The sequence below is a fragment of the Carassius gibelio genome, chromosome A20, assembly GCF_023724105.1.
Source record: "Carassius gibelio isolate Cgi1373 ecotype wild population from Czech Republic chromosome A20, carGib1.2-hapl.c, whole genome shotgun sequence".
NCBI classification, from domain to species: domain Eukaryota; kingdom Metazoa; phylum Chordata; class Actinopteri; order Cypriniformes; family Cyprinidae; genus Carassius; species Carassius gibelio.
The window spans coordinates 28,807,439-28,828,684 of record NC_068390.1 but is presented as its reverse complement, the minus strand read 5'-3'; the positions used below and the strand labels follow the sequence as shown (position 1 = coordinate 28,828,684).

Below are 21,246 nucleotides of genomic sequence, written 5' to 3'. Positions count from 1 at the left end.
AGAAAACATTTAGTGTAATAATATTTCACAATTTGAATTATTTTTTTTTTGCTGTAATTTTTATTAAACATATGCAGCATTGGTAGGCATATGATACTTCTTTCAAAAATATTAGTAATCTAACAACCCCAAAAGTCTAAACGTTATTGTATAAGCTACAGTAAAAGAGAGAGTTGTTTGTATATTATTTTAAGCTAGGTGTGTTGTACTGCTTTAAATATGTCCACAGAGGGGGCTGTATTACCACGAATCAGTCCAACTACAGGTAAATGTTTTATATTATTTCATATTAGGTTTTGTAAACTGAGGATAGTAATGTCTGTGGTACAGTATATGACAGCATACCACAGGTGATTTGAAAATAACTAGAAAATGCTTTTAAGTCAAAATTTTCATTGCAATGTTAATACTTTCTTCACTTACAAGCTATGCCATACTCCTGGTTATTTTTATAGAGATTGCACATGCACACTTTAACACGCAGTCCAAATTACATATGCCATGCCAGGACAACCAAAAAAGTTTAGCAACTTTAAAAAAAGTAGCAAGGCAAGGTAGAATATACCATAAAGGTTCTGTGGCATTGTGCATTTTTACTGACTGTACAGGAGGGGGCACCAGTTCATTTAATATTTTACTGCATTGCTTGCTGACTCAGTAGGGCTTACAAAACTAACAGTACGTCTTATGACTATACCTGTGACATTTCTTATATTATATCAGTGATATCTGAGACTAAAATGGTTAGTATTTGTTTTTTGAGTTGGACTATCCCTTTAAACATACATTATGCAGCTACAGTATCTGCTTGTTTTGCATATTACACATTTTTGTTGGTGATTTGACATCAATTTTCACACGTTCTCTGTATCTGAGCAAAGTTAAGGCAAACCTGTTGGTCACTGATTAAACAGATAATTATTTAAAAAATAATTTCAGTTTTATAATAACTATATGTCTTTTTTTGTTTTGTTTTTTGTTTAACTTTTACCAATATATATATATATATATATATATATATATATATATATATATATATATATATATATATATATACATACATACATACAACAATAGCTTGTAACAATAGCAGAACCCTTTTTCAGTGCTGAGGAAATAGAACCTTTATTATAGGGTTCCATATAGAACCATGCTTTGAAAATGCTATATAGGACCTTATTGGTGTTATTAATAGCATTTTTATGATAGTTTTTCATTAATATTAGTATGTTAATATAATTAAGAGTATTTGTATATATTATTTATTAATATAGTTTTTTATCCCTCTATCTGCCTGGTCTTATAATATCCTGAAGTGTCTAGGGTTTTCCATAAAATCAGCAACAAAAATAACAACGTGTCAATTAGGTCCTTTTTTAATGATGTGAAATTGTAGCAAAAATTTCAGTGTTCTCACAGCAGTTAATAACAAAATACATTAATGAATAACAATGGACACTGAACATACATAAATGCTTAAAGTAATAAAACAAACTAGAACATAAAACATAGTGTATTGAAGACCAAGGTCCAGTGAACTATCTTCACAATCCTTCATTATTATCTGTATTCTGGTGTGACTGAAGGGCAGTTTCTCTTTGCAGATGATGAGGTTGTAGGATGTCACAGCATGAATTGAGTTTAGATACACAGTTTGACTCCTTTCATTATTTATGTGAACATTTTGTTTTAAGGAGGCCAAAAGTAGTATGCACTTCACAAAATGATAAGAGGAAAAAGTAATATAAAGTCAAATGATAGCTGTGTATGTTTATGCATATACCCTAGTAATAAAAAAATATATCATTATAACAAAATGTGATATCTTTGTTACTTACTTAGTGAAGAAGAGGAGGGTATTTTTAACTGAGCAGAGTTGGTCACACTTACATGTTCTCTTTTACTAAAAAAAAGAAAAGACGTAGGAAACCAATTAGTATTTGAAAGTTATAATTGAGACATTTTAAGAAAGAAGTGATTTGCCTGTTGACCGTGTGTTTACAGTCTGTGTAACTGGATGGCTGAGCTCCAGAAAATCAGTAATGAGGCATCTTAAAGTGTAGCCTCTGTTAAGGTTTTACTGTAAAACAATAACAAGCACACATATTAATTTTTTCATCTTTATTTTTATTATATTTATTTTATAGTTTTCAATTCTTGTTATTTTGTATTACTGTATGCTTATATAACTGTGATGACCTACAGTATATGGTGCAAAGCAAAGTCAGAAAGAAGTAACCCAAGAACTGCAGTCTATTTAAATCAGGTTGCTACTGTTATGGTTTTAAAGCCCCCCCTCCCCCCCAACGTATCTCTTATTGCTTTGTGAATGTGACCACACAGCATTGGTGTTTTGCATAGCTGTGACTGTGTGTTTGAATGTCAGTGTGTACGTGCGCATATCTCTAGTCTGATTATAGTAGTCACACATGTGGAGAATCTATGACAAGTTGCCATTTCTCTTTCAAATGTTCTGGAGTCTCAGAGTGTACCTTATGCTTATACCTTGCCTCTACGGCTCATGTCAACAACAGGACCGGTGTGTAAAGAAAGAGAAAGAGAGGGAGACAGATTACTAAGACAAAGTTAAGGAAAGTTCAAAAGAAAAGGAGGCTTGCTTGGTGTGAATGTAGTTGCCATGGAGAATTTCTTGCAAGATAAGGACCTTTGGATTGTGGGAAGTGTGTGTTTGGTTGCATCCATCCTATGGAGACGATTCTGGAATTTATTTACATACAAGAGGAAAAGAGACAGTTCACCAGAAAGTGCATCTATTGACATTCAGGTACAAACTTATAAATATATTCAAATTTGACTTTTTCTTTCCAAAATTGACATTAAAAATTTATTTTTGTGCTAATCCACATTATTTTGTGTACATTAAATTTGATTGTATTTATTTACATGTGATTCGAATGGTTACGCATTGTCTTATACTGTAGTTCATAAAATACCTTTTTCATCCATTTGCTTTAGCTTTTTATAATCCACAAGGGGTAAAGTTAAATTAGCTGTATATTTATATTATAAAGCCCCTGGTACAGTATGTTTCCTGATGGTAATTATGAGGGCTTTAAAGAAATAGAGAAATTTTAACTGAATTTTAACAAAAAAGCTGTTAAGTATTATATAATGTAGTAATATTGCATAATGTTCTTATGAATGAAAATTAATGAATGTTTTTAATAACATTTTACAAAAAAATATATATATTTATATATATATATGTGTGTGTGTGTGTGTTTTTTTTTTTTTTTTGACTATGGTTTCTGGGTTATCTGAGAGTTTTTTTTGTTTGCTTTTTTTTTTTTTTTTTTTTAATTTAATGCAAAGATGATATTTTACAAATAATAGAGTAAATGCATAAAAAAAAAAAACTTTCGAGGATTTATGATGCTGATGACCGTTAAACCTGTCATCACAGTCTTGTGAAAAGGGTAGAATATTTGTTTAATTTGATTCATAAATCTTTTTTTCTATGTCAAAAAAGGAAATAAGCTAGGCTTCTTAGAGAACGTGTTATAACATAGCACACAACTAGTATATAGTCTGAACAGACAAATCACAGAAAGACTTGATACTAAGAACCCATGCTTTTCAGTACATATAGCCTAATAAATCAATTAATACATTTCTAAATTGTGATAGAAATATTTTGAAAATTAAATGACCGAACTGCACTGCTAGTGGGAAACTAGCACTGCACTGCACTAATGTCTAGCATGAAATGCAGTAACTTTATAGAAACTGAATTTGTACAGACCCTTTATAGTGCTATGTAAACAGAGTGATACTGTGATTTACTGTCTTCCTTTTCTCATGTCAGTTTGGATTCCATTGTAATTTTAATGACCTGCCCTCCTGCCCAAAGTGGCATTCAGAACAACATGCGTCTCAACCACAAATACTAGTAACTCTAACTGTGACTCTTTATTGGTAGTTATAGCTAGCTCGTTACTTTGCACTTTTACCTTCAATAGACATGAAATATTTGATTCTAACAATACCTTGGAAAAAAACAGGTAATCTTTAAATTAAGATTGATAAATAAACCCAAATAGGACTCTTATCGAGTAAGGATGTGTCCTAAACTCCTGAACCATTGTTATATTTTTCTTATATTTTAGAGCAGTCAATGCAATTTGGGAATGAATAGTCATCAATAATAGTCAATAGTCAGTTAAATCTGTATGTGTGTGAGGCTTCCTCAGGTGATGTCGATAGCATTTTAATAGTCACCAAACATATTTTGAACTGAACTGTTAAATTAGCACCCGTTTCTGATTTCTGAATGAAATGTTTTTTTTTAATGTTGCACTGAGGCACATTTTTTTGCACTCAGGTAGCAACTGACAGACAGATCGTAGCCTAAAGCTTTCAGTGACAATGTGGATTGATGTAATTGGCAGACGTGGTGTGCTGCATATTCAAACAAAAGAACCAATCAAATACATCAGAACAGCTCTGCTTTACTAAACAGCCTTTAAATGGCAAGAGGCATCATGTACATCAAAAACAGGCAATGCAACAAATTATATTTTTCTACATACTCGTTTTTTACAGAAAATATTCATATGTAACCAACTTTGTAATCATTCACGTTTTCATAATTAACTAATTAATTTTTTTTTTAATTCTCAGTAACTGCGACTGATTAGTAACATTTATTTTGTAATTACATTACATAACGCTTACTCCCCAACACTGCATATTATGTATTGTACAGTTGTCAGTAAATAAGATTTGGTGTAAAATGTTATTTGTTGCACTGTGCAGTACAGTCGTCATGTCTTTGAGTTGTTGTTTTTTTCACCTTTATCATGTCATTGCATAAAACTTTAATATGGTCACTAAAAACATTTCTTAATATTTAAACAATTTTGCATCTAAAAATATTTGCTTGTAAATATTAAGATCTGCAGGGATTATTAGATGTTTTACTGGACAACAAGACAAAACATGCAGTACATTCTCAATATTTAATCCTGACAGAAATTATCAAATTTAGTCATGCAATGGAGTCAGGAATCCTCTGTATCCTGGTTGAATCCTCTGTAAATGCACGTGGGCCAGCTGTTGTCGTCACCTGAAGTGAGTTCATCAGTGTTTCCCTAGGACTCCCTCACATCAACATGTGCACACACAGTGCCAACCACCCTCTCACTCACATACACTCAGTGACCTTCCTGGGATGGCAAGTTTGAAGGGAAAGGGAGGGAGGGTAGAGAAGGTATAGCGAGGATGGAATCCATCAGGGCATGGGGGGTATTTTGTTACGTCCCACCCTGAAATAGCCTCCTGCGCATGCTCTTTCTCTATATGCATACATTGACATTGAGATGCAGCAACACACTCTTGTGGACACATACATGTGCACAAAAAAACGTTCTCTGCTTACAGTTTCTAGTAAGGATTGCATTGTTTCTGTGCAGTAACTGGTGCACCTGTACATTTTCTTTTCTCTCACACACGCAAACGAACATTCTCTGGCCAGTGCACACATTTCCATGTGCTTGTGCCAACTTGACACATATAACATAGTTATAAGGGGATTAGTTTTGAGGCATTAAAGAGGTGACTGATACTCAGTCTCTTCAGGTAGTTAAAGAGGTATTCAGCACCAGTCTGACTTTATGGGCTGTCATCACCTTCAGACTGGTTGTTCTGGAGGCAGGGCTGTTATACTTTATTCCGAAAAACACTGTATTAAATTAATTTTTTTAAACCATGAACTGATATTTCATATGCATATTTGATGTTTCTAACCCATGCAGTAGAGCTCTGACATACATTTTATGTATGTAGTCTCTGCCACCTTGTGGTGAATCAATTGAACTGTCACAATTTAAAGGGATAGTTCACCCAAAATTGAAAATTCTGTCAGAATTTGCTTACCTCTCTCATGAAGTCAACAAGGAAGTGACTAAAGCTGTAATTCATCGACTGGCCGCTTGAGGCTGGCTGCAAAAGGGGGTCAATCCCATAGACTCCTCATGTTAAAATGCCCAACTTTACAGCAGAAAAAAACATGTTTACAGCCTGGTGCAAAAAAAGATTTTGGTCTATATAGCTAATTTTGCCCTTCTTGAAAACTTTGAGGGGGGTGAATTTTTTTATAACTCATCTGTTTAAATTGTATTAAGACTTAAAGTTCTGCATAATTAAGGGCGTGGCCACTTGAGTGACAGGTGGTTTGCTGCTGACAGTGCCGTCGTGCTAAGTGGGTGTGGTTTCAGCAACTAGCTCCCGCCTTTTAGCCCATTTTCGATTGTCCATGAGAGTCACGAGGTGACACGCTGCCAAGATGGCGAAGGCCCGTTCTGCACACTTTAAGCCTCAAAAACACACTTCAGGAGTCTACGGTTGACGTCACGGACACATCGTCCATGTTTTTATACAGTCTATAGCTTACCTTCAAGTTGTCACAAACCTGTTGGCTTTCTTTCTTCTGCTGAAACCAAACAATATATATATATATATATATATATATATATATATATATATATATATATATATATATATATATATATATATATATATATATATATATATATATATATACATATATATATATTGTGAATTGTTGGTAACCAATCAGTTTATAGTAGCCATTGACTTCGGTTGCCATGGATAAAATGTGTTTAAAAGATTGTTTGTGTATTTCTTTGATGTTTAATACAATTTGTTGCAGCACTGATGTTATGTGACATCTGCTGTGACTGCCAGACAGTTTATACAATTAGTCTGCAGCTGCTAAAGTACGAATTATGTCTCTGTGTGAGTCCTGTTTATCATTCTACACATATTCTACACTGTTAGCAATTGATGTAATTTTTACAATAAATTTTACAACAACGCACTGTATTCATGTTTTTGTTGTAAATCCAAATGCATGATGGGAAATTAACGGACAGTCCTGTAAAATTATTGTAACTACACTGTAGAAGCATTTTTTTACAGCAACCGCATAGCATTGTGGGATCGCTGCTGTTTGAATTTTGAAATTACGCGGCCAACGGACGGTACCAGAAGTATTTTAACATTTTTTTGGAAGAAAGAACATGTCTCAGGTATGTAACATAAAATTTGTTTTATAAGTCTTTATATATTAATACTGGTGATCTGAGTGAGTGCTGATTGTTTCATTTGGTATAATTCAGTGGAATAGGGTGAAGTTAGTTAAAATCGCGTCTTCATACTCTATCCAGATTTACATCGCAAGAACTTTACCCAGAAACTATGGACTTTGAGCTGGAACTCGGTGTGCTTCCACCGCAGCTTCCATGATCTAAATAAAGTTATGGGTAAAAAAAAATGCCCCTCAGAAAGTCCCTGCTCGCGAGGTACTTGTTCAAAGGTAACGTTACTGAACTTTCGGGAGTGGCAATGCAGCATTGTAATTTCAACCGCCGTTTCTTTTGATAATTTTTGAAATATTACTGTCATCGTGTCATGAAAGGTATAGTGTTTTAACTATTTCAGGCGAGAATGTAGTTGTTTAAAACTCAAATATGCGGTTTATTTATAAAGACTGCGTCTATTAAAAAATGTGTTTCGCTGATGTCGGAGACGGTCAACTCCACGCGATCAGCGGGAGCTCAGTGATCATTAATCCGTCGGGAGCACTCTCAACTCGGCTAGACCTTCTGACATTTGCCGCTGGCTGTGATGTCTCTTTAGTGGTAAAGCATAAAATATAATTCGTTTTGGGTGAACCGAACAGGTAATCTTTGGTCTTTATTCAGTTAATCTTTTAATATGTTAAAATGAAAAAAAGGAAACAATAGGGTACTGTTTGGTATAATATTTTGTTTTATATTATGAAGGCCTAACGTTACACATTTCCTTGAACTTCATTTCTGCGGCTATTAATATGTTTAACAAATTAAAATGAGAACGAAAGGAGGCAGTGGTGTTTGATATCATATTTCGTCTTATTGAAATGAGGTGGGGTCGGTGGAAACGCGGCATAACCGTACCACGGTCATGAACGGTCAAGGCAGAAGGAAAAGACTGCGCGGGAACAGATGTAGACACTCCGCAGAATCAGCTGCACACTTGCTGCTAGATGGAACATACGTTTGCTTGCTTTAAGCCCTGTTAATAATTGTCATATGGTTATATGTCAAAGAAGAAAGGAAAGGCTGTAATTCAACATAATCCTATTGCATCCTTAAAATGCCTAGTCTAAATTAGGAAAAACCATACCATAACTTTGTCTCCCACCTGATAAAATTGGTACTTTTGCCAATTCTGCCAATACTGCCACTCATGTGTGTGTAGTGAAGGGTTCTAGTGCTCTTTTAGTTATCATATTGTGTATGCATTTCAGGAGAGGCACTAAGTGCAGACAAATGGATGATGTCTTTGGAAGGGACAACTGTGATGGGGCCCCACAACAACCTTCTGAATGGAGTGCAGCGACCTTCGCTGTCTACGTGTCTAACTAACAGTATCCTAAAGAGGCCTCAAGCACTAAAGGTATGTTAAAACTGTTTGCACACTTATAAAGAAAATAGACTCTATGATATACTCTATGCATTGATGTCAAAAGACAGGTTTCCATCCAATTCCTTTGCACCTTTTAAGCGCATTCGTAGAAATTTGGCAAAGAAACCCTATAACTGGAGAGCATTTCCATCAGCTCTTTTATGTAAATTGGAAATGGACAGGAGAGTAGTCATGAAACGATGTGGGATCAAAACTTAAGGGGCAACTTAAAACAGCCGATAGAGTTGCAACAAATGTGCATTTATGTTGCATTTATTAGCAAGTCAATCCACATAAAAAGTTTTATTCACATTAGAATATTTTCTGTGAATTTGAACCGTTTCCATTCAGGATTTTTTTGTTTGTTTTCAAAATGTTAAAATGTGCATTAAAAAGCTGGATGGAGAAAAAGCTAATGCTATTAAGTGTCTAATATAGAGTTGGTATTGCCCTGCAAGACATTTATGTAAACACAGAGAAGTCTGACAGACAGCAGTTTAACATTACAATTTTCATTAAGTAAATTTTGGGGGTTCAAGTCATTAGATGTGATTTTACTTTTTCCTTTCTCTTTGGAGTGTTACAAGCTCTTGGTGAATGAAGAAGATCTGTACAGGGTGGCCATATGCACCGTTCATACGGGACACGTCCCCGTCAGGATTTTAATATTGCCTAAAACATCCAGGTCGATCGAGAGCTAAAGAGAGCAGAACAGACAGCTCTTTATGCTTTTGAAATTGCTCTCATGTGTTTGTTCGTTCGTTTGAATTGAAGCGTCACTCTTAAACACTGTTTCTTTAAAAAGGGAAACTACTTTGTTTGGCCTTCCAAAAGAGAATACGACTAGAAATCATGTTTATATCACATTTATAATGGGTTTTGACATTATAATGAAATAAACATTATATTTAAATGTTTGTCTCGTTGCTTCGGCCGGACAGGGCACAGTATGTTAAGAGGCATAACATTTCAGTCACATTATAGATAGATTGGATAGCTGGTCAATCAGAGCACACTTCGCTTTTCAGAACGATGAGCTTTGTAAAAATCAACACGTTTCAGAAGGCGAGGAGAGGAGTACCTGTAGAGGAGAAACAATAATGTGTTTTTTTAACCTTAAACCGCTTAAACATTTCATTACAGCAAATACACAAAATAATGTTCTTTTTAGCAACGTCATATGACCCATTTTGTAGACACTTTTGTCCAAAGCGACATTCAATTTACAGTGCATACAGTGACATTATATATTTAAGAAAAACAATGTAAAAGCCAATGTAATTCTAAATGTTATGTTGTTAAATGTGTTGATGTTAAATAAATACATCAACGTCATTTTTTTACTACAATGAAAGTTTACTTATGTTTTTTTTTTTTTACACAGTATTTATCATTACCTGATATGAAAACTTGTTTTCACTCTCTTTTTTTCAGAGCTTTTTGTGGAATCGATTCCAAGATGTCAGCAAAGCAGTGAAGAGACGGGGGATCAACGCACCTGTCTGCACCTTATTAAGAAGACTCCTGGGCTTTGAGTTGATGGGCTAGTATTGATGCCCACCCACACCCCACAGCTTCCCCAGTTCAAGACTGGTTGGGACCTTTTGTTATTTATTACCATGTTCCCCCTGATGATAGACTGTCTGGACGTCTGGAAGTGAGCTAGATTCTTCAGTGAAATTGTAATTTTATTTGTATGGAAAAAAAAAAGATAAAATAAGTTTGTAATATGTGATGTTGCATAGTGTGTTAATAAAAAAAAAAAAAAAAAGTTGCCATTGTTTTGGTTTTAATTTTGGAAGATGGAAAATTGCAGTATTTTATTATTTTGAATTACAATATTGTAATTGTCTCCTGTAAAATTACAGGAAATTCCTGGCAACTGAGTTGCAGTAAATATACAGGAAATTAAAATAAATTACAGCATTTTACTGTAATAATGCTACTTTAATCACAGGAGCACTGTTGTAAAAATACAGGACTCTATTGTATTAAAAAAACAATATATTACCTGTATATTACTTGCTGTAAATTCACGGCAATTAGTTGCCAGGAATTTCCTGTAAAATTACAATACATTTTTAACAGTGTACACGTCATATAATCCCTAGCTCTTTGCCCATCTGTGATCATCTCTTCAGGGCCATCATCTCATGTTCCCCCATTAGGTAACACATGCGATGCCATAACCTTTTATTCCATCTCATTAGATTTCTGTTTGTTTATCAGGATCTTTCCAAGGCATTAAGGAAACATGAGTGCGATATACACTGCCTGTCAAATAATTAAGATTTTGAAATATTTTTGAAAGAAACTATTTTCTAAATAAATCCATTTTTAAATGTAATTTATTCTTGTCGTGGCAAATATACAATTTCAGCAGTAATTACACCACTGTTCAGTGTCACATGATCCTTCATAAATTAAATTAAAATTAAATTAAATGTATGCATTTTGCAAACGCTTTTATCCAAAGCAACTTACAGTGCATTCAGGCTATCAATTTTTACCTATCATGTATTCCCGGGTAATCGAACCCCCAAAGCTCTACCAATTGTGCTACAGGAACACAAAATCATTGTTAAAATGAATTATAAATCATTGTTAAAATCATTATAAATCATTATAATATGCTGATTTGATCATGTACATTTATGCAAAATCTTTCCAGTGAATAAAAGTCATGGGTGAGCAACAGTCCCTCTGCCTTCACTAGTTGAACCCATATGTTTTATTCATCAGAATGCATTTTTTATAGCAAATGTGAGGCTAGATGGTTTTGTAATCAGCATTTAAATCGCAAATACACACAGTCAGGCATATAAGAACACAAACACTCTCCATCACACAAAGGAATGTGAGCACAGTCTGTTTTCATAAGCGCTTGTTGTCAGAACGCTAAAGCTCACTTCACATTATCAAGTTCCCATACCAAAGGCACCACCAATCCTCTCGAGATTACTGAATGTTCAGCGGCTAGCTATTAATACATCAGCCAATCAGAAAACAAACTATTACGCCTCCAAGCAATCAGCTGTGCGCTCTTAATGGGATGGCCTATCATATACAGTGTTACACACAATGAGCCAGTCTAAAATAAGATTATTGTATGCTTAGCTGTTATCAGTCCCTCTACTTAGCTGTTGTTAATATTTACAAGCTATCGTGTTACAGTGTAGCGTGTGAAAAGAGCGTTTAGCAGGACTATATCTATCTGTTTATGGTAAAGGTATACTGTAGCACCTGTTTGTGTGTGTTTGAGGATTGTCTTACCTTACTGTCGTTCTCTTTACTTGTGTAAATCTGTAAATTTAGCTCATTCTTTATTAAATTTGTATTCATTTTGGATGTTAATGTTGCTAAATGAATGGGTGTTGGATGTCAGATTTCTGTATGGTGAACAGGAAGGTGTTGTGAAAAGGTTAGCAACTATAGGCCAGTTCATCGCTGAACGGTTAGTGTGTAGAAAATTACTCACATGTGGTTACTTGAGATAGAGGGGTGGTGGAAAGTTTTTAAAAGAAAATTCTTGGTTAAATACAAGTTAAGCTCCATTGACAGCATCAGTGGCTCAAGTTAGTGTCAATTGCCACAGAAAATGATTTCTACCTACTCCTTATTCATAATTTTCCCATTATTATGTTATTCCAGGATTCTCAAGGATTAAAAAAAATAAAATAAAATTAATTTGTGAATAATAATTTATAGCCAATTAAGTATTTTGAGCTGAGCATAACTATTTGGTAACACTTTTCAATAAAGTCCAATTGGTTAATGCATTAACAAACAATAACAATGAACAATATATTTGTTACAGTATTTATTAATCTGTTAACATTAGTTAATAAAAGTACCACTATTTATTGTTAATTCATGTTAGCTCAGGTCCATTAATACTAATAGCTACAACATTTTATTTTAATAATGTACCAGTAAATGTTGAAATTAAACATTTTCAAATCAGTTGTTGATGCTTTTCTGAACCAAGGATAAAAAGCATTTTAGAAATATTACATTTACAAGGAGTAATTTAGTCAGTTAAATATTCTGAGCTGAACAAAACTTAAATCTAGAATAAATATGAAATCATTTATTCTAGAACAAATAAATTACTAGAATAAACAGCCACTAGAAACTGTACACAGTTTTAAATGTAATAATTGCTATACCTTTTTAGATGATTGATCTCAGTTTTAACATTTCTCAATATTATTATGTTTTTCTCATGACCGTGGGAACAAACATCGCAGCAAACATTTGAATTTCTGTCAACATGTTTTCTTCCCTTTAAAATACTATTTCAGTGTCTCAACAGCTATTCTGTCCCAGTTTTTCAAAAGTCACGTACAGTAAAATACGAACACAGTCCCTTTATCTGAGATGTTGAATATCAGTCAATCAGGAGAAATCTAATGGTTTAACAGTTGACATTTAAAAGTCATACATTTAAAAGATCTGTCAGTGCTGTTGATATGTCACTCTTTGAGTCCATCAAGCTCTTTTTCTTGCACCCACTCTGGTTTCAATGTCTGCACACCTGGCTCTAGGCTTCAGTCTAATTGCACACAGAAGCCCTCCTCCAGGAGAAACAGCCACTTTACACTGACCACTCGCACACTAGCCAATAGGAAGATGCATGACCCCTATAAAAAGCATCGGTTTTGAAGCTGAAGACACCAGAACGAGAGAGCAAGAGAATTAGAAGGAAAACAAATGAACTGTAGGTTGGGATGCATTTTCAAGGGGACGTGAAGAAAATAAACTAAACTTCTAATTGTTTTAAAATGTCATCATGAGCGTTAATCTTGTCAAGTCTCTTGCTCGGGTTTATGACTCCAAACCACTTCATGCTCAGAAACGATCGAATGGTGGAAGAGCCACAGCAAGAACAGCTTCCCTTTCTGCTTTCTACCTCATACAAATGTCCATCTTCACCACTTCCTGATAAGCCTTCTTCAAAATCCTCCACATCTTCTGCTCTCGTACATATTGAAGTACAAGTTAGTGATCTGAATGATAAGATGGACAGCATCCTCACCCTGCAGGAAGCGTCTCTACTGGATACTATCGGTCAAGATCAAGGCACAGCTACAGGTGGGCGAAGTGTGGAGCAGATGTTGTGTGACGTGCGTGTTGTTATAGAAGCTGTTCGAGAGAAGGAGGAACAACAGGATCAGCGACTTGAATCTTTGGAGCGACTGGTCAGCGGCATTCAGCAGGTTGTCAGTTTTGTTGCTGAAGTGTTGAAACGCTCAAGATCGGCGGGTCTCTTGAAAAACACACACTCAAGATCCAGCTGTAGGGTGAGTTTAAATGATTTATACACCAATCAAGTGTTAAAAATGGCTCATTTGGAGACATACTTCCTGAAGTACAGATGAAAACACAAAACACAAACTACAGTGGACGAATGAGCCCAACAAATTCACAAAAACACAATTTTTCAGTATATAAATATTTATGTGCAAAATTAGCATTAGTTAGTAAAGTTTGTGAAGCAGCTGACTGTGAATGGATTAAAAAGGTTATTGTTGCACAAACGTGGACTTACATGTTTGTTACTCTCTTTTTTGTTTGTCTGTTTAGTTTACCCATGAATTGTTCTGATTTGCTTTTTGTGTAGTTTGGGGTTTGTTTGTCATCTTAAGTGTAAAATAAATATTGAACATAAAGAAGTTGGATGCGCATACATTAAATATTCATTTTTCTTTGTTTAATTTCCAAATTATTAATATATATATATTATATATATATATATATAGATTTATTTTATTTTTTTGTCTAGCTGTGCTGCATTTTCACCTGTGGCTTTTCTGGAACATGGGTTGCCAGGTTCATTGTCCTTTTCATTGGTTTAAGCCATTTATAAAACAAATTGACCTATGATGACATAATGAGTGATTCTCAGTACCAGCTAAAGGACATGACTGTGCATTCAGCTCATAGCAGAAGATTGTCTGTGATTAGAAATATCAGATTCATTGCCCGTTCAAACTCAGAGCATTTAAATGAATGTATGTGTCACTGACTTGAGCAAGGCACCGAACCCCCAACGGTTGCCCACTGCTCCGGGTGTGTGTTCACTGCTGTGTGTGTGCACTTTGGATGGGTTAAATGCAGAGCACAAATTCTGAGTATGGGTCACCATACTTGGCTGAATGTCACGTCACTTGACTACATTGAAAGCAGGTGTTTTTTTTATTTGAAGGGGTGTTAAAAAATGAGAACCTTGTTATTTACAATGGCTATACTTTATTATTTTCAATGAAACATTGAGGTTCAAAATACCATGCACAATAGGTTTTTCTGAATATTTATGACACTATGCTTATACATTTGTCCAAACTATTTTGATCATATTTTTAAATTAATTTCTCTACTGTTGTTTCTTTTTCTCTCTCTAGTTTAGAGAAAAGGATGGTAGTGATAAATCTAAAGTGTACCAAAAGGGGTCGAAAACCCAGAAGAAAAAGAAACCACTGGATGCATCAGGTGAGAAAAAAAAAAAAAAGTTTAAACGCCAGAAATCACATTGAAAATCTAATTGGTATCTGTAAATAAACTGAAAGTTTTAGCTTTTTTTTCAGATTTAAAACAACAAAAGGTTTGACAGAAAACAAAGAAGAAATGTTAAAGATTTAAAGTCATTTAATGTCATCATTTTCTTCTGTTTCTACTGTTTTCTTATTTTCCTCTCCTTTTCTAGACTTATTCCAGGCTGGTTTTGAAGAAGTGCAGAACCAACAGAACAATCAGCTTTCTCAAAGCACAGCTGCACATCTGGATCTTATTGAAGAGGAGCAAGAAGTAGACAAATACAGGGAAGGAAAGGATGGCAAACAACAGACTGCAGTGGAAGAAGAGGCAAAAGAGCAAGCAATTGTTGCTGAATTATTTCAGATAAAAGAGGAGGATAAAAAGGAGGAAGAGAATAGGTTAAAGAAAGAGGAGGCTTTTGGGTTATCTGAAGTAAACCAACTAGCTGCTCTGAACTCATCTGACCGGACAGATGGAAGAATTACAGTCACACAAGAAAGGTATGTCTGGATATTTTGTTTAGAAAATGACTTTAAGGTGTGAATTTGATTAAAATAAGTAAAATGATTCATTGTAAACACACTACTCAGTATTGGTTTTATTACCAATATTTAAAGTAACAGCATTTATCTGAAGTGGTATATATATATCACCGTCACTTTGATCAGTTGAATATGTAAAAAATAAAATACATTTCTTTAAAAATCTAACTAACCCCTAACTTTTGAAGGGCTATTAAGAAGTGTAATTAAATAAAAACAGTATACATATTCCATTTTAAAAAAATTACTTTAAAATGTGATGAATTTATATAATGAATTGTATTTTTCAAATAAAATAAGATATACTAAAATGAGACCTATTTATATTTTACACCATTTAATTTCTATATTCATGTAGCTGTGAGGAGAATCTGGAAATAATTTTCAGCACTAAGAGGCATGTTACTGATGAGACTCTGCCAGATGAACTTAAAAAAAGCCGAGTGGAGGAGGATAAGGAATTGAAGGAGGAAGAGGTGGCAGGACTTGAAGCTGCAGAGGTGGGACCAGAGAGGACAGAAGAGAAGAGGAAAAATGCAGAGCCAGTAATTGATGAATATGTCATTGGTAATAAAACAGTTGTACATTCTGAGGATAACTGTAATTATATTTCCCTTTTTGTACTGTAGTTACATTTCATATCTTTTCCACAGATTCTTCCCCTCCTCCACCTGCACCATTTGAACACCGTCTAGTCACAACCAAAACTCACCAGATTACAAGTTACTACACTATCAATAAAGAGGAAGTTCTTGGAGGGTGAGTTATTATTTACATTGCATCATATTACATTAGATCCGTTTACATCAATGGAATTTTAAAAGCAGGATGCCTGTGATATTAAACCCATGGCATAAGATTGCTAAGCATTTTAAGAGCTTATAGGACACATGATACACAAGGGGATGAAAGTGACAGACAGGTGTGTGTGTGTGTGTGTGTGTGGGAAAGAAAGAAGCTGAGAGAGCGAGACATGCAGATGCATTTTAGCTCTTAGTGAAAGTAAATACAGAGAGACAGGACGAGATTACAGTAAATTTCCTTTGCGTTATTCAAAGGATGTGGGAATTTCCAGTTTTCTAATTTTGTGATTTAAATGCATTTTTATTTTGATTTTAATAGAGGACGCTTTGGCATGGTCCACAAATGTGTAGAGAAATCTTCAGGCCTCGTATTAGCAGCCAAGATCATCAAAGCCAGGAGTCAGAAAGAGAAGGTAAATGTCTATGTCCATTTTAAAATGACTTTAAGTTAGTGGTTTTCTTTCTTTCGTTCTTTCTTTTTTTTCTTTTCTTTTTTTTTAAATCAGCCAATCAACTTATGGACCACTTGATTGCCCACAACATTGATATTTTTGTTATGTAATAGTTTCTATTAAAATGTTTATTTTCAGTTTTAATATTAGTTTTATTAATGTGGTTATGCGTTTCTTTTTCATTTGAACTCTTTTTATATTTATTTATTTAACTTTTAGTATCTTTCTAAGTGACCAGTTGTTAAAAAATTTTATAATAAATAAATAGCTTATCTTATCTCAGATTTACTTTTATTTAAAAAAATCATAGTTTTAATTTAGTTTAGTTTATAATTAATAACAGCACTGGTCCTTGAACCATTATACTTCAATACTAATATAAATGTATTGTGATGAACTATTGCTTTTCATTCACATTTGTGTTGTCAAGGAGGTAGTGAAGTGTGAGATTGAAGTGATGAACCAGTTGAATCATGACAATCTGATCCAGCTCTACGCTGCATTTGAATCACGACATGAAATCATTCTAGTGATGGAGTAGTAAGTTACATCCACAAACCCATTGTTTCACACACAGACATCGTCTCTCACATGCTTTGTTTCTATGAGCATTTTGTGTACCCTGTGTCCCCTAGTGTTGATGGCGGAGAGCTGTTTGACCGGATCATAGATGAGAACTACAAGCTGACCGAGTTGGACACGGTGCTGTTCATCAGACAGATCAGTGAAGGGCTTCAGTATATGCACAAGATGTACATATTACACCTTGACCTAAAGGTGCCAAACCCAGTCTTGTTAATAACATGCGTTTGAACAGCTATGTGAAAAGAACAAGATGTTTGAATCCCTGTTTACTGTGTCAACAGCCAGAAAACATTCTCTGTGTCAGTCGACAAACTAACAAGGTGAAAATAATTGACTTTGGGCTCGCAAGGAGGTTAGTATTTGTTTTTAAGTCTGGGTATACACTTGCTTTCTTTCTGCCTGTCTTCATGATTCAAGTGTTTCTCTCACTCTTTTTTGTTCTTCCTTTCAGATATAAACCTAGGGAGAAGTTGAGGGTGAACTTTGGTACACCTGAGTTCCTGGCTCCTGAAGTCATCAACTATGAATTTGTCTCATTCCCAACTGATATGTGGAGTTTAGGTGTCATCACTTACATGCTGTGAGAAAACAGATATCAATGAACAGTCAAAATAATACCGAAAGGAGAGAATTTTCTAAAACTTGTGTTTGCGTGTGTAGGCTCAGTGGCTTGTCTCCGTTCCTGGGTGAGGATGATAATGAGACACTAAATAACATCCTGGCATGTCAGTGGAGTTTTGAAGAGGCAGAATTTGTCGACATCTCTGAGGAGGCCAAAGATTTCATCTCACGCCTGCTCGTGAAGAGCAAAAGGTTTGTGTGTCCCCAAAAGTTGGCTAAATTTGATAAATCCTGCTTTTTTAATTCTAAAATGTTGCTAGTATGTTTGTGGTTTGTTGAATGTTTATTTATTTTTATTTTTTTGTGCAGTTGGAGAATGAGTGCATCCCAGTCCCTAAAACACCCATGGCTTTCAGACCGAGCCCTTCACTACCATCTGCGCCATAAGGTTAATAACAGCTCCGAGCCTGTGACTAACTGAGTGCAGTAGTGACTTATCCAAATTAAGAATTAATTAACCTGTTTCTCTCACAGAAAAACAAGTGTCATTCTTCACATGCCCCTCCTCCAGAGGGATAAACAGGTAAATGCATAACGTGAAATAGGTTAAAGGGAAAGTTCACCCAAAAATTATAATTCTGTCAACATTTACTCACCCTCATGTTGTTCCAAACCTGTATGCATTTCTTCTTCTGAACACAGAAGAAGATATTTCAAACAATTTTGGTAACTTAAGTTCTTAAAATATTAAATAATAATAATATTTTTTTGATGGACTGTCCCTTTAAATGTTAAAAAGTAATTAACATTTAGTTCTCATATTCTTGATTTGATGTTTTCTGCAGAAGTGATCATTGGATCTCCTGGCGCCTTGGTGACACACTGGACCAATACTGTTGTATATTAATATTACAATATATGTCATATATTGACTGTAAAATGTTTATTAACTTCTTACCTCAACTTTAAGCTAAAACAGCATATACACATGAAATGTACAGTCCTCCACAAGAATATTTCTCAATTTTTTAAATGGTGGCTATTTATGGCTCTGTGAGGAACTTGCCCTGTGCCCCAGTCCTGGTTTAAGTGGAATTTAACTGTCTGGTGGCTGTCCTCTTATGAAAAATTACTATATACAAATAATACTCCAGTGATTTGGTCTTGTATGTGCACTTTATAATAGCCCAGGACTTTGGAAAATATGTGAATGACTAAGAGTGCAACAGAAATCATCATTCATACTCTATACGCACAAATGTATTGAGTCTTATCATGGTAATGTTCTGTGCATCATTGGTTTATGGTAACATTTAATTTGCATAATATTTATGAAGGTATTAGAATTCACAAAGGAAACAGTACTGTATTTTACACTTGAAATTCTAGCATCCTTGATGTTAAAATCCCTAAAAATAATCTGTCATTTTGAATGTAATGTCTTTTCTGCTGATTTTCATGAAGTTTAAGTGTCACGAGTTTGGAGTTTGTCTGTGTGCATGTAGCTACTTTTGTCTGACACAAACAGGGGCGCCCCCAAGGGGTGGCCACCCCTGTATAAACTCTGGCCACCCCTGTGGCCACCCCTAGGATGATTTGCAGTGGGTACTATTCATTTAAATGCAGAATGTAAATTCACAATAGTTTAAGAAGTGAAAAAAAAATACAGCACCTGCTGCAGCCACAGTTTTGAGTCTCTGAGCAACATTAAAGTGCTTCGTTCCTGAATGAATCAACCATTTAAATGATTCGGTTCAATCGCAATGACTCACTTATTAACAGTGACTCGCTGCCACCTATTGGCGGTTTTAATTTCACATTTTATGGAACCTTTTCATTTTGATATGTGGATCAATTTTGTTTATAATGATTGCATTTGCTTGGTAGAAGCCCAAATGCAAGTATTTGACCAAAAAGATGGTGCACACTTTTAGAAACAATGGTGTAAAGGTAAAAATAAAATTTATAAAATCAGGTGTCAGCACAATTAAACATAAGATATCAGCAAAATAACACTCAGCAAAATAGTCTAATATCGTTATCGATAAAATCCTAGAACTCACAGAGATATAACTTTTTGTCTACATTGCAAACCCTTAATTTTTTTTCCCTTTATTTTAATGTGCCACCCCAAAATTTACTGTGGCCTCATTTGGCCACCCCTGTTAAAATTTTCTGGGGGCGCCACTGGACACAAATAGCCATGACCCAAATACAGCTCTCACATACCACATTTTATTCTACAATTCCATTTAGAGGGTTTCCCTTAGGGCAAATATATTGTTCAAAATGAGTAATTCAGAATCATGAGCTCCAAATGCTTTGCTAATGCTGCTGACCTCACGTTATTGTATTGTTGGTGTAGAACTTTTTTTTTAAGCTGGAAATTTGAGACTGGCTTCAAGACTGGCTGTTTAGGCAATTATATGGTCTTGCTAACTCCTTCTCTTTGTTGTAGACATCTCACCTTCCATGAAGGCAAACAGAGAGAGAGAGAGAGAGAGAGAGAGAGAGAGAGAGAGGGAGAGAGAGAGAGAGAGAGAGAGAGAGAGAGAGAGAGAGAGAAATTGAACACTATACCTTCAAAAGTATTGTATGGTTCTAAGTATAAAGGTATTGTGGTTGATCACCTTTCAATCATTTTTAATTGAAATGCTTTCACAATATAATAAATGGGGTGAAATTTACTGTATGTCAGCTTATGGATAACAAATGAAATTACTTTTAAACACTACGATTCTAAGTGAAAGCTGAAAAACCTTGACTATCACTTAAGTCATTCTCTTGCAAATGTACATAATCCTGAGTTCCTCCTCTTACTTTATTTGTTTGCATATGAGAACAATGTGACCCTAAAAAAACAAAAACCAGGCAACAGACCAGCTTGACGAGACTGGGAGACCAGAAAAACAGCCTTGACCAGTTGAAGATCTTTCTCAGCTGTGATTTAAGACCAGTCTAGAATTTACTATAACATTTTGGCATATTATATATTTACATTGATTCATTTAGCAGATGCTTTTATTTAAAGCGACTTACAAATGAGTACAATAAAAGCAGTCAACACTAACAAAAGAACAACAATATAATTGCAAATGACAAGTCTTGGTTAGCCTAACGCAGGCTACATGTAGCAAGGTATATATATATATATATATATATATATATATATACACACACACACACACACTAATAATAAAAAACGATTATTATATTAGATATGTTATAACAAAGAGAGAAAGTAAAAAAGTTGTTTGTTTAATTCCTCCTGAACCT

General features: G+C 34.7%; 1 protein-coding gene across 2 annotated transcripts; it reads left to right on the top strand.

Annotated features, from left to right (window-relative positions):
• The first annotated feature begins 2,538 nt into the window (after positions 1-2,538).
• LOC127938120 (myosin light chain kinase family member 4-like) lies at positions 2,539-20,655 on the top strand. 2 transcript variants are annotated; one of them, XM_052534543.1, is made up of 14 exons: positions 2,539-2,785; positions 14,895-14,982; positions 15,197-15,527; positions 15,928-16,136; positions 16,223-16,328; positions 16,692-16,785; positions 17,255-17,364; positions 17,460-17,601; positions 17,691-17,761; positions 17,861-17,989; positions 18,070-18,222; positions 18,340-18,418; positions 18,505-18,553; positions 18,816-20,655. In XM_052534543.1, the coding sequence occupies exons 1-13, from the start codon at positions 2,639-2,641 to the stop codon at positions 18,547-18,549; spliced, it is 1,704 nt and encodes a 567-aa protein (XP_052390503.1). In that variant the 5' UTR covers positions 2,539-2,638; the 3' UTR covers positions 18,550-18,553; positions 18,816-20,655. The 2 variants fall into 2 exon arrangements, with proteins under 2 accessions (XP_052390503.1, XP_052390502.1); XM_052534542.1 differs by lacking the exon at positions 2,539-2,785 and adding an exon at positions 13,098-13,793 and having other exon boundaries at positions 18,816-20,654.
• The last annotated feature ends 591 nt before the right edge of the window (positions 20,656-21,246 follow it).